General features: G+C 38.7%; 1 protein-coding gene across 8 annotated transcripts in view; it reads right to left on the bottom strand.

Annotated features, from left to right (window-relative positions):
- The window catches only part of POT1 (protection of telomeres 1), an 84,867-nt gene extending 70,824 nt beyond the window's left edge, over positions 1-14,043 (bottom strand). For 5 of the 8 annotated variants that reach the window (XR_003903466.1, XM_029924031.1, XM_029924009.1 and 2 more), the window contains exons 1-4: positions 14,014-14,043; positions 13,068-13,252; positions 4,733-4,805; positions 1,354-1,445 (exon numbers count right to left, since the gene is read on the bottom strand). Coding sequence is in view for 7 of the 8 variants with exons in the window: in XM_029924031.1 (XP_029779891.1) it covers positions 1,354-1,445; positions 4,733-4,805; positions 13,068-13,190 (288 nt within the window). In the remaining variant the exon portion in view is untranslated. The other 3 variants (XM_029924012.1, XM_029924024.1, XM_029924016.1) reach the window with 3 other exon arrangements.
- Between the last annotated feature and the right edge of the window lie 570 nt (positions 14,044-14,613).

Genomic DNA, 14,613 nt, shown 5'->3' with positions numbered 1-14,613 from the left:
GTTAAGTGTTTTGCCCAGTCACACCTGTTGGGATTTAGACACTCTGACACCCTACTGTGTCTGGAACATGCCTTCATGCTTCAGAGAGTTGGTACTTGCAAATTCCTGGTCTAAAACACTTTTTTTTTTTTTTTAATGTTTATTCAGTGTTGAGAGACAGAGACAGAGACAGAGAAAGGCAGAGTACGAGTGGGAGAGGGGCAGAGAGGCAGAGACACAGAATCTGAAGCAGGCTCCAGGCTCTGACCTGTCAGCACAGAGCCCAATGTGGGGCTTGAATCTACAAGCCGTCAGATCCTGACCTGAGCTGAAGTCAGATGCTTAACCGACTGAGCCACCCAGGCGCCCTGCCATTTTAACCATTTTTAAGTGTGTAACTCAGTGGCATTAATTACAATCACAATGTATGCAACCAGCATCACTATCTATTTCCAAAACCTTTTCATCATCCCAAACAGAAATTCTCTAACCATCAAGCAGTAACTCCCATCTCCTCCTCCCATCCTCACCACTGGTAACTTCTAATCTACTTTCTGACTCTGTGAATTTGCCTATTCCATATATTCATATGAAAGGAAACATACAAGAGTTGCACTTTTGTGTTTGGGGCTAGAACTTTCAGTAGAACATGGAAGAGCAGGGTAAAGTGAGCAACCTTGTTTTAAGCTTTGATTCCTTTTCCATGGAGTTTGAAGTCAGCAGCGGTTTCTCATAAATGTCCTGTATCATATTGAAAGTTTCCCTTCTATTCCTAGTTTCCTGAGTGTTTTGTTTATAAACAGGGTGTAGGATTTTATCAAATGCCTTTTGTGTATCAATTAAGACAATTTGTTTTTCCCCTTTGTTCAATTAATGTGATGTATTATAAGGATTGATTGTTGTATGATGAATCAAAATGCACTCCTAAGATAAATCCCACTTGGTCATAGTGTCAATTCCTTTTAATATGCTGTTGGGTTCAGTTTGGTAGTATCTTGTTTTTCCTTGGAGGCATGTATTTTGAAACAATTATCAGAAAATAACACAAAAATGCAGAGAGTTATAGCCTGTATTATTTTTTTTTGCAATTAAGAATTATTTTTAAGTGAGGGGAAAATGTATGTATCTTTAATGCATTCTGTTAAATATTAAACATTAAAATGAAGTCAGAGGAAAACTTTTCCCTTTTTATGTCAATGATATATTTTACAATCTCTTAAAAATGTTGCAATTTTAAAGATGTTGTTTAGGTATCATTTTTTACATAACTACAAATACATAAAGAATCTATTAAAAAAGATCTATAGCATGAATATAGTATCAATAATTTTAAACCTACTTCTAAAACAGCAAAGTAATATGAAAATAGTTTACCCCTTCATAGAAAACTTTTGCACAGTCCTTTGCTAATTTTCCAAAAAATAAGACATTGATGGAGTTGATCTCTGAATCCGAATTTTCTTGTTCTATAGAGAAAAACACACATACAAAAACACTCTTAATTAGTTACAGCAGTTTTACACACACAAGAAAATTGAGGAGAGCTGTATTCTGAAAACAATACTGACTTCAAACTGCAACTATGAAGAATTAAAGCTTTTATCATTCACTTTTAGTTTAACCGTAAGTACTGCAAAAATAATGCACCGAACACTCTCAGGCATCAGAATCAACATTATAACAAGTTTCAACTAGAATATATTTTATAAATTTCTATAAATATCACATTAACAGCTCACAATAACCACCTTCTATTTATTGTCCATGTTTACAAAAGATTGATTGAACACAGTAATTATTCAATTTTTATACTGTATAACATATCATCCCCAAAGTAGTTCACTTCTACTGAACTTTTAGTAATCTACTGTGCCAGTACATTAAGTTTTATTCTAGAAAAGTGATTTTCAGGGTGCCTGGGTGGCTTAGTCGGTTAAGCATCCAACTTTAGGTCAGGGCATGATCTCACAGTTTGTGAGTTCGAATCCCACGTCCGGCTCTGTGCTGACAGCTCAGAACCTGGAGCCTGCTTCTGATTCTGAGTCTCCCCTTCTGTATTCCTCCCCAGCTCGTACTCTGTCCCTCTCTTAAAAATAAATAAACATTAAAAAAAAATTAAAAAAAAAAAAAGAAGAGTGATTTTCTCCTCAGCACTCACAAACTGAAGAGTAAAAAACAGAGTGTAGTAAAGACCAAAGAGGCTGTGACTTTGAAAATGAAATTTACTTGGGAAATAAGGAATGGATATTCTACAAGTAACGTCATTTGGATCTTCCAAGCTTTGGGAAAGAATCTCCACAGTCTTCCTTCTCCAGAGGTCACCTCCTCCAACCAGTGCGTCAGGGCCAAACATTAAGACTCAGTCCTATCATCTGAGGAAAGTCTCATATTCATATCAGTTTTCAAATACTCAACTACTCCAAAGAACTGCCATCATATCAAATTTTTATGAATCTATAGAGTATATGAAAGATCTTTGCCAAATCGGCAGTCCTCTGTGTGTGACTCAGAACTCGAGTCCGCTCCTCTGTAGGGTCTGGTAGCACTCAGCAGTGAAACAACTGACGCATAGCGGCAGGCCGCCTCCTTTCACTTACTCTTCAATCCAGCTCCTCAAAACAAGTATACACATAAATCAGAACACTAATGTTTCTCAACTACATAGTAGCTTCTAATCAAAATATAACACACTTTGTTAAGATTTCTTTTCTTTTTAAAAATATTTTTTTATGTTTATTTGTTTTTGAAAGACAGAGAAAGAGAGAGCATGAGCAGGGGAATGGCAGAGAGAGGAGGAGACACAGAATCCGAAGCAGGCTCCAGGCTCTGAGCTAGCTGTCAGCACAGAGCCCGACATGGGGCTCAAACCCACAAACCGTGAGATCATGACCTGAGCCGAAGCCAGCCACTTAAGTGACTGAGCCACCCAGATGCCCCCACACTTTGTTAATATTTGAAATGACCTATCAGAGGTCTGTTTCTGGCCATGATGGACTAATAAAGATTGGATTTATTCTCACCTTAAAACAACTAGAAAACTAAAAACAAAAAAGAAAACAGTTTTCAGGTTTCCTACAGGAAGTGTAGGAAAGTGATCTCTTTTTAATGTTTATTTATTTTTGAGAGAGAAAGAGAGAGAGTGAGCGAGCATGAGCGGAGGAAGGGCAGAGGGAGAGGAAGACACAGAATCTGAAGCAGGCTCCATGCTCTACACTATTGGCGCAGAGTCTGACTCAGGGCTCAAACCCACGGGCTGTGAAATCATGAGCTGAGCTGAGTGGGACTGAGTCACCCAGGTGTCCCAGAAAGCAATCTCTTTGAGAAGGGAAATAAACCAATACCCCTAGCTTACTTCCTGGAGAGTTTCCAGGCAGCAGAAAATGGAGCTAAAATCCAAACAAAGCTCGGCAGCCTGACTGAATGCAGAAGAGTTCAGATATGAGGATACTGAGGTGGCTAGAATTTGCAGAGAAGAGTGTCAAATGGAAGAAAGCAGCACACATAGAAAGTGCTCTGGTCATTTGAAGATGGGTGCCTACAGGTCTTTGAATGCTAATCTCCAAGTGCATGAAGGCAAGAACCTCATGAAGCAAAAGAACCACTTGAAAGGAACAGGCAGAATAATTCTGACACTCACACAGAGCTAGGAACTGTTCTGGTTCCAACCAGACAGAATGGAATCCTCATAGGCAAGGCCTAGAGTAGAATTGTCAGAGAGGTATTTTCTTAGTGATAAGGCCAAATTAGCCTGAAAATAAAGGCTGTTCTATACACACTCCAACAAAGCTAACCAAACAGATTCTAAGAAAATTAGCGCTATCCTAAAATAAAGACAAATCGTATTTAAAGGATAGCAAATAAATTCAAAATTAAATAATATAAAATTCTAGGTGTCCAGCATTCAATAAAAAAATTACCAGCCATGAACATGATGAGAAGAAAATGGAAGATACAAAAAAAAAAAAAAAATCACAAAATGAACTTTCAGAGTAGAAAAATATAATATTAGAAGTTAATATTAGGGTACCTGGGTGGCTCAGTCCATTAAGTGACCAATTTCAGCTCAGGTCATGATCTCACAGTTCATGGGTTCGAGCCCCGTGTTGGGCTCTACGCTGACAGCTAAGAGCCTGGAACCTGCTTCGGATTCTGTGTCTCCCTCTTTCTCTATCCCTTCCCCACTCACACTGTCTCTGTCTCTGTCTCTCTCTCTCTCTCAAAAATAAACAAATATTTAAAAAAAAATTAATAGTACACTGAGTGGAGTTAACATCAGATTAAAAAGAATAAAATGTTACAGAAAACTGAAAAACAAAGAAGAATCCATGAAAAGTTGGTTTTAAAGATCAACAAAACAAATCTCTAGCCAGAATGACCAGGGGGGAAAAATGACAGAAAGAGAGAATAGTCACAAATTATCAAATCAATGAAACAGGACATCACTACAGATCCTACCAACTTTAAAAGTATATAAAAAATATATAAGGAATAACTTTATGCCAATATACTTGACAACTAAGATGAAACAGGTATATTCCTTTAGAAACACAAACTACCAGTTACTTTAGGAAAAAAGACAACCTGAAAAGCCCCATAACAAATGAAAAAAAATTATTCCATTCTATAGTTTTTACACTGTATGTTACCCATTAGAAATCATTTTTGTGTCTTTGTGAGTAGGTATATATATTGTTATCCATTTGTAGATTATAAACAAAAGGTTAAGGAGAAATGGTCTTATCATATTGTATACCTTGTAATGCAATCTTCAAAACAGCTGTTCCTTTTCCACCAGAAGTTAAAGAAGAGATAGTTGAGAGTTTTCCCTAAAACGAGAAAAAAATAGTTACACATAAAAGCTAAGAGAATTATATAACACCAAGAAATAAGGAAAAATGGGAATAACTTTTAAAAAAGCAATACTTTTATTTAAAAAAAAGAAAACCAAACTACTGCATTCAAGTCACCATATTTAAGACATGAAAGTGATTTTACTAGAGCAATATCAGAAGACCTAATTATTTAGGTACACAATTTAATTTTTAAACAATCTTATTAATCAAATATTATCCAATTCTTCATTTTACAAATAAAGATGAACAGGTTGATCAGTCCATTTTATTCATTTCATTTTAACCTAAAAAGTTATACTCTAGTAAAGAAAAATGAAGAGTTTGCTCCTGGAAAGAAATAAACTCTAATTTGAGAAGAATTAAGGGGTACCTGGGTGGCTTGGTCAGTTAGGCGTCTAACTTTTGATTTTAGCTCAGGTCATGACCTCACAGTTCATGATAATCAAGATTCTCTCTCCCTCTGTCTCTGCCTCTCCCCTGTTGGTGTTCTTTCTCTCTCTCTCTCTCTCTCTCTCAAAATAAATATTAAAAAAATTTTTTTTACATAAACAGAGGTAAAAAGTTCAGCATGGGTGGCTCAGTCAGTTGAGCGTCTGACTTCAGCCCAGGTCATGATCTCATAGTTTGTGGGTTCAAGCCCTGCGTCAGGATGTGTGCTGACAGCTAGCTCAGAGCCTGGAGCCTGTTTCCGATTCTGTGTGTCCCTCTCTCTGCCCCTCCCCTGCTCATGATCTGTCTCTCTCTCTCAAAAATAAATAAATATTAAAAAAAAAAGTGCAGCACGGTCATCTCATAAGTAAGGTCCATGTGGATGACACAATGGACGAAGGCATACAGCAAGTTTAGGCCTCATTCTTCTGTAATGAACCAGTTGTCTGCTTAAAAAGGTTATTTAATCAGTCTCTTCAGACAAAATGAAGTAGTCGCTATAATTTCTTCTGGCTCTAAAATTTAATGATTCTATGAATATATTATAGGTCTCTTTGGAAACTTCCATATAGAAATAAAAGTTTAATAAAATTTCAAAACGGATCCTATAAAATATATCTCCCACACTAATATTCTAGACTTTGATGGACCAACGACAACAAAAAGCTATGTGCAGAGAGCAATTTTACTTAAAAGACAGGAATCAAAAAAAATTAAAACAAGGTTATCAGTCGTGCAGGATTCGGTCAAAACTAAAAGTAAATAGTTCCACTTAGGAGCCAGAAAGCTGGAAAAAAACAACAAAAAGGTGGACAATGTACAAATTTCAATACCTTTCTTGACCCACCAGAGAACTGAAGTCAAAAGACAACCAACTAACAGAAACGTAGGAAAAGAGAGGTACCTCCAGTAAGAGGGGGCAAGAGGGAGTTGAGGTCACAAGGCAACCAACTAATCAGAAATGTAAAGGGATAATCTCCAAGGAGAAATGGGCGGTAACCACTTGCTTCCCTGAGGTAATGGCAAGTGCTGCCTGACACGTGTCAGAAAATTCATCTAACATTTTTTTAATATTTTTGAACTAGAGAGAGCACAAGTAGGGAAGGGACAGAGAGACAGAGATCCAAAGTGGGCTCTGTGCTGACAGCAGAAAGCCTGATGTGGAGCCCAAACTCACAAACTGCAAGATCATGAGCTGGGCCAAAGTCAGACACCTAACTGACAGAGCCACCAGGCATCCCCATCTGACATTTTTAATAAGTTGCTGAAGGCCAGGTGTAGGTAGTGAGAGGAAATGAAGCTTGTGGGAGCTGCAAACACAAGGGGAGTTCACCCACTTACAAGCTCTTCTCCACAAACCTGAAAGAGTTCAGGCCCAGAGGGCGTCAGGGGCAAGGGTGGTAGCAGTTACTGTAGGAAACCCTGCCTGGATGTTCCGGATCTTTCTCAGAACGAAGTCCTTGAACTTCTGGGAGAAGGGCAACAAACCTGTACATCTTACTAGAGCTTCAGAGAAAACCCCCTATAGAAAAAACCACTCTCCACTCCTTCTAGGGATAAGCAGGAATAGGTTTACAGGTGTGAGGGCCAGACCTACAGCTAAGGACAGGGCAGAATCACTGAGAAGACCTCACCCAGAGGACCAAGGTGACCTTGCCTGACAAGACCAAGGCTAAACCAGAACAGAGAACACTCATTCATGGCAAGGCTAATAAAGCGTCTAGTAAAATCAACATGACCTACCACTGAGGCAGAGGCAAAAGAGATGAAAGAGAAACTTGAGCTGAGGCTAAGCACCAGGAAAAGAGCTACATCTAGACAAGGAGAAAACCCATCTGGCCAACCAGACCACATCCTAAATACAAAGTAACCCTAAAGGAATTAAAAGCTTGTAGTTCACTGAAGTAACCAGACAACAAATCCTAAACCTCCCTCAACCTCTAACTAGATTAGCTCAACACGCCACACGAAAGGCCTAGCAGAAAGGCCTGTACTTTTCCAGGAATAAAAACAACTGAATATGGTTTCCGCTGCTCATCACAAGAGCCAGAGCTTACAACAACAACTTACAGAGGCATATGGAGAAAACAGAACAGGAAAGAACACAGTATCAAGCAATCAAGAGAACCTCAATCAGATTAATCACACTGAACTCAAACAGATGCTTCTGTTACTCTAGCACCTGATCCAACTGGATGAAAGTTCTAAGTTAGAGTCCAGAATGACCGAAAAATGTGATGTTATGGTTTCCTGGAATGGGACACACAGGTCTATAACAACGGACAGCAAAAAAACTCAAGCAACTAGGGAGAGATGTCCGGCACCTGGGGAGAACCCGCCCCCACCCCCACTCCTGCAAACTGGAAAAGGAACTCCTTACACATCAGGAGGTAAAGGGGAAAGAAGGAATTTTAATCTTTGTCTTTTCTAACTATTCCAGAAGCCTACCCCTCACTGCAAAGGAAAAAGTCCTAGAGCGGCTCTCACAAACTATAGTGAACTCCAAAAGCTAACTGCGTCCCCCACCTGAAGGCTCTAACTAGGAGCCAGCGGGGCATGGCCCAGCCTATACCTTCAACAGAAGATCCTTTCAAATGTTTCCACAACTTATGGGGCAAATGAACTGGACAAGCAGGCCAGATTTAACCGACTGTCCTCAAGAGGTCTCTCTGGACAAAGGACTAAATTGAAGTACTAGGACTGAACAGAGGGCATTAGGGCTTCCCAGCTGGCAGACCCCATAAGGGACCCTGTGAACCTGCGTTGCTTGATTGATCCACACTCTGTCTGAGGACCCCTAACAACTGTAAACTCTCTGTTTCCCAGGGTAGCATGTATGCCCTTAGTATTGTCCTTCCTGTGTGAAAAGCAGCAAGTAACCAAAAACAAACAGTATGATTTGCTCCTAGGGATGGTTACAAAAAATATTCCAATGCTTAAGAAAACAGCCTCAGTTGATTGTGTGGCCCTCAGTTATATATAAAGTAGATAGTTTTATTCACAGTAAGAGTCACCCCATTAGAAAGATAGTGCAGAATTTGTTCCTGTCTCTGGCTGAAGTGAGCAGAGAAAAATGGAAGCTGAACTAAAGATGAAGCTTTGAAGTTTAAGGATGACTGTATAGTGAGAGACTTTCAGGGGGATTTATGTCCTCAGTTATGTTTACCTATCATTTCAGTAAGGGGTGGATGAAACCTAGTGACATTCCTCTACATTGAAAACGATGTAAGTACATTAGGGAGATTAGGTTTCTCTCCGTCTCTCAGGAGGGGAAGGCAAAGTTGGATAGCTGTCCTATATAAACTCCTGGATTTGTAATTTCAAGGTTCTTTTTCTACAACACAAGAATCTCCCCTATATACACAGGATGCCTTTTGATCCTTGCTGTACTGTCTTGATGGGGGAAGACAGGGGATAGAAAACTGATGCAGTCACTGCTAAGAATAAAAATAATAACGGCCTATATTCCAGAAATCTCCTGTTAGCTTGCAGGATAAAAGTGAATTGGTGTTAGAAATTAGAAATGTATCATCTCATTAAAAGAGTGGGGTTCTCCTGAGGTCAGTGCCTCTCAAATGGGATAAAAATGCTTCTGTGCACAGTAGGAACCTGATCTATTTGGCTGTCCCTTGACCAACCAAATCTACTAAACTGCAGCACATCAACCTGAAAGCTGGATTAGACACTGATGCTTAAGAACTATCTGACCACTTGACATTTACCCAAATAAAATAAATACCTATGTTTATGTAAAAACTTGTATGAGCATTTATAGCTGCTTTATTCATCATTATAAAAAAAACTGGAAAGAATCCAAATACTGCTACACTGAGGAATGAAGAAATGGACTGTGATGGAATTCTAGTCACCAATAAAAAGGAAAAGTGCTAATAAATACAGCAACCTGGGAGAACCTTGGATGCATCATGCTAAGTGAAAGAAGCGAGTCTCAAAAGGCTACTTAGTGCAGGAGTCCATCTATGTGGCATTCTTGAAAGGCAAAAGTATACTGTCAGAAAATTGGTAAAAAGTGGTTGTCGGGGGTTGGAATTGGGAGTAGCACTGGACTATAAAATTTTAGAGGGTGATGAGCTGTTATTCGCTCAATTATGTTTGTGGTTATATGTCTTCCACATCTGTCACAATCTGCAGAACTGTATACTAAAAAGTGAATTTAGCAGTAAAATGCATTTAATAAAATTCAAGAAACATAAGACATATCTGCAGGTTAAAAAAAGTGATGTGGGGTGCCTTGGTGGCTCAGGTGGTTTAGCATTTGACTCTTGATATTGGCTCAGCTCATGATCTCAGTCATGGGCTTGATATATTTTCTTTCTCTCTCTCTCTCCCTCTCTCTCTCCCTCTCTCTCTCCTTCTCTGACCCTCCCCCACACTTATGCGAGCTCTCTCTCACTCTCTCAAAAATAAACTTAAAAAATTTTTTTTAATTTAAAAAGAGGTAAGTATTCAAACTAAGATTTGAAAAATAAGAGATTCATTCAGACATATAACTTTAAAAAATGAGTATTATTCATGAAAATGTGATAATCATGAGAAATAAGTAAAAGGTATTTCCTTGTTTTAACCGTACTGAATACTAATATGTTCACTTATAACTAAAAGGAATTATTGCAATAAAAGGCTAACATTGAAAATTTGGGGGCACCTGGGGGGCTCAGTTGGTTGAACATCTATCTGACTTTTGATTTCAGCTCAGGTCATGATCTCACAGCTCCCGGGATTGAGCCCCATATGGTTTCTGTATAAAATATAAAAGAAATTCCACTTTCCCTATAGCATAATTGATTGAAACATTATTTTTGTTATTGATAGTTTACAACAATTGTATTTAATTTCGCCACTCATTCTTAGTAACCTTATGTAAATTTTTAGGACTACTGTTCAAGTTTGAAAAAATTTCTATGGAGTTTCTTTCCTATATTAGCTGTAAGAGTTGTAACAATTGTCCTCAAAGTAGCTTCAGACTCTATAGCTTCAGTACTTATTTTTGTCTACAAACTACATGTGCCCCATGCTAGGTGTGACAGTATATATTCATACCAAGGTACAACTTCTGTCCCCATACTTTTCCCCTACATTACCCAGTGAGCTGGAATGTTCCTGGAAGGCATTCCTACACCAGGAGAGCTGGCATATCCTTCCTATAAGCAGAAGTAACTACAAACCACACAAATCTATCTCACTAATATTATCCCACAAGTCAACTACCCCTTAGCTAAATTCCAAAAATGTTCTCAGTCAGTCCAAATGCCACTTGATAAGACAGAATATGCAATGGAGGGAAGTCAAAATGGAAAGAGTCACCAATCTCAACCCCTCTAGGTTCAAACTTCGACGTGTGTAAATTTTACAAATATGTGAAAATGTAAATTCATTTCGAAGACCCCTAAGATGGTCTTAGAAGGGCTTGTTGAAGTAGAATCTTTGAAGCTTCAACTTTACTAACTGCAAAATAACTTTGTCACTGGTCAATGGGATTATGATACGTTATTTTCAATGAAAACTGATACCAGGTAAATTCCTTACCCCAGGGGAATGTTGATGATATCATTATCTTTACCAGCATTTACTAAATGCCTTGAATTTATTAAGTAAGCAATTTACATTTAATCGTCACCGCATTTCTACGAAGTGGGTTCTATTACAATTCCTAGCTTACAAATGAAAAAAATACGGTACTAGACAGGTAAAATCACTTTTCCAATTACATAGCCAGGATATGGCGGATCTGTACTTGAATCCAGCCAGCCTATCTTCAGGACTCCTTTTTGGAATGCTAAACTATTATAGGAGGTAAGTTTGTGAGCAAGGCCGTGAGTTCGAGTTTGAATGTAAGTGTGTTGGAAAACGAGGGAGACAAGACGAGGGCAGAAAAGAGAAAAGGAAATACAGATAAATTTTAAAAAATTGAATTTGTTTTACTTCACTTTAGTGCAGTATTATGAAGTTGATTTTAGGTAGCACAGAGGCCAGGCACTGTTAACCAAATGCAAAATTGACTTGGCTACAATTAAAAAGTCTTCCACTCCCAATTTAGGACTATACTTACCATAATTAAAATACCAAACTACCACTACACATTCCTCAAAAGACATTTCCTGCTTTCACTTTCTCACCCCACATTCAATTCTCAAACCACTAAAAAGCTGACCCAGCAACACCAGTCTCTCCAAATGATCTATACTTCTTTGGTTATTAAATCAAACAGATACTTTTCAAACCTTAGACTGAGTTATCTAGCAGCAACATAATGCTCTGGTTAGTAGCAAAGACAATGAAAATTAAAATCACATTCAGCCACTTACTAGCTAACCTTGGATCTAACTTTGAATGAATTACTTATACTGTATCTATTTTCCCAATGATAAAATGGGAATAATAATATTTACTTACAGGGCTCTTCCAAGGATTAAAAGTGGGAATATATATAAAGCACTTAGGAGAGTGCTTACTAGACAGCAATTTATGTAAAAGTTACTGATATTACTCACTCCTTGAAACTTACTAAATATCCAAGACACCACTCTCTCCTGGGTTTTCTCCTACGCCTCTGGATCAACTCAGACTCTTATTCATGCTACCTTCTTTCATTGATATCCTTCAGCACTCCTCATTCTATTCTTTGGACCAAATCTCCTTGAGTAGGGAACCCATTAAGCTGCAGAACCCCAAATCCATTTGCTTACAGAACATTATTACTTGGATACCTCCAAAATATCTGAAGATATCCAAAACTGAACTCACTTTCTTCCTAAATGTGTGACCCCTATTATCTTCCCAAGGCCGACAGGGCTTAAAAACATGGAAATTTCCTGAACTCCTCTTTACCCCTCTCATTGTTCTCCAAGACCTGTTGATTCTACTTCTATATTCCGTCAGTTCCAAAACAGAATGTGGAGATTCTAACTCCAACTCTACTACTTCTGAGCTGTATCTCAGGCCACGGATTAAGCTTAATCTTTTGGAAATGTAGTATCCTCATTGGCAAATGAAGAATAATAGGACCTATCTCATAGGGTTTTGTGATGATTAAATGAATTGGTATATGCAAAACACTTACAATACAACCTAACTCCTAGAAAGAGCTCAATGTTAACTTGTTATTATTATAATTTTATTATGATATTGTCTGTCTCTATCTCATCATCTCTCTGTCCCTGGTTCAGACCAGCATCAACTCTAGACTAGATTACTGCAACTAGCTCTTAACTAATTATCCTTTCTCTAATCTTGCCCTTTCTGATACATTCTTCACTCAGAAGGCAGAGTAAATTAAACTCAATATAAATCATGTCTCTGTCCTGCTTAAATTTAAGGGTCTCCCACAGTTTTTAGGGTAACATCCAAATTCTTCAATATGCACATTAGGACTAACATATCCAAAATAAAAGGTATAGTCTCAGTCATCCTTTAAATTCCAGACCCACTTTCCAGAACTAACTTGTCAGAACCAAAAGTTCCCTCCTAAATGTTCACATACCATGATTCTAATACCAATTTACTATAATTAGGGATTAGGTAATCCCTATCTGGGTAACCCAGAAAAATTCAACCCCCTTTAGTTCAAGGACTATATTCACTCATCGCTGTACTCTCAAAATTTATTCCAGTGTATCACAAAACAATTCAATAAATGTTTTCTAAATAATTAAGAAGAACAACATCAAAACAGTCATGTTATGACACACACAAAACCATTTCTAAAACAACTCTTATAAACTCAACATAAAATTCAGCATTCCCTTTTTGAGGATAAAAAGCATTCTGAGTTACAAAAATTCTTACCTGGATGTATTTCTTGCTATAATCACAACCTGGCTGCAGAGATCTGAAATCTACTTTGCTTAATTCACTTAGCAGCTCAACTTCAGGCACTCCATTCACTTCTTTTATTAATTCAAGGGGCATATCAGATCTGCTTCAAAATGCTGTCCAAAGCAAATTCAACTAGGGAATTTGACAGCTTGCTGCTGAAAAAAGACCAATGTTTTACTCAAAATGCAGTCAAGAATTGCTTTAAGCTTCTTTGACTTAGTTTTACTCTTCCTTTCCTTTAAGTCAGTAATCACTGTTGGCGGTGGGGTGGATTAGTCTATAATTTTATTACAAAGATCAATGCAACCATTCCCCTAAAACACTGAAACTCCAGCCTTTGCTATTTAGTTTTCCATTTAAAGAACTACCTCTAAAAGTCCGCTTTAGGGTCTGTGAAAAACCACACTAACAACGTCCCTTACCAAAATTGTGCTTTAAAATGTACAATCTATTGGGGAAAGAAGGAAGATTTTAAAGTTTTGTTTTTTAATCCCGTTGGCCACTGTAAATATTGTGTACACAAACTGGGCACCAAAAGCTTATTACTCCAAAACATATCGGTTGCCTCCTCTCTCCAGCCCCTTTACATAATCGAAAGACTATTGAACTGATACTAATTTGTGCTCTAGGTTCAATCTTATATCTCATACCTCTTGACTAGAACATATACTAACATCAATATTAATTTTAATGTGTACGCCCCAACCTTCCGCAAGCCAGTTGAATTCAGTGAGGGCGGGGACTTGGATTAACTCAAGTCAGCGGCTCACAAAACGCCAAGAAAGCTACTAACCACAGCAGGCTCACGCTAAAGAGAAGTACGAAACTAAATCAGCCTCTTTGTCATACCCATTCAGAACCCGAAGTACCCTGCACTCACATAAGAAGCTGCAAACCGACTTAGAAATTCACTCACCCACTGTAGAGAAAAACAAGGAAGTTCAGAAGGGCGCGCGCGTGACGCCACACGCACGCCGACGGCCCGTGTCTCACGCATGCGTACACGGTCTGCCGGGCTAAGCTTACTGCTCCTGCGCCTGCGGAGGACAAATTGCGTATTGGTCCCAGGCTTACGTAAGGTGTCCTGGAAGTTTCACGAACGCTTAGACGCCGCCGCGCCAGGGGTAGCGTGTGGAGCCGGCACAGTATCCATTCAGAATTGTCGGGTTCCCCTTAGCCCCGCCTCGGGTCAGGCTCCAGCGGTCCAGGCGGCAGGCGCCGGACAGGGAAGCGGGCGCGGTTCAAAAATCCTGCCCCAATAAAAAGTCTTCCCAAAACTTTGCAATTAGAAGCTGCTGTGGGCGGGGCACCTCCTGCAACTGCAGGTTTTCCACCTCAGGAGAGATCACCCAAAGGCAGGTTTTGCAAAGAAATCATTACATCAATGAGTAATACTATTTTTAGATAGGTCAGATTAACCTCTTCTTTGCTCTATAGGACTATGGTTTTGAGGAGTAAGTAATAAGATACTATTAAATATGATTTCTTTGCTAATTTCTGATTTATATTTCCTGAT

The sequence above is a fragment of the Suricata suricatta genome, chromosome 2 (genome assembly GCF_006229205.1).
Source record: "Suricata suricatta isolate VVHF042 chromosome 2, meerkat_22Aug2017_6uvM2_HiC, whole genome shotgun sequence".
NCBI lineage: Eukaryota > Metazoa > Chordata > Mammalia > Carnivora > Herpestidae > Suricata > Suricata suricatta.
This window is presented reverse-complemented; position numbering and strand designations above follow the sequence as displayed.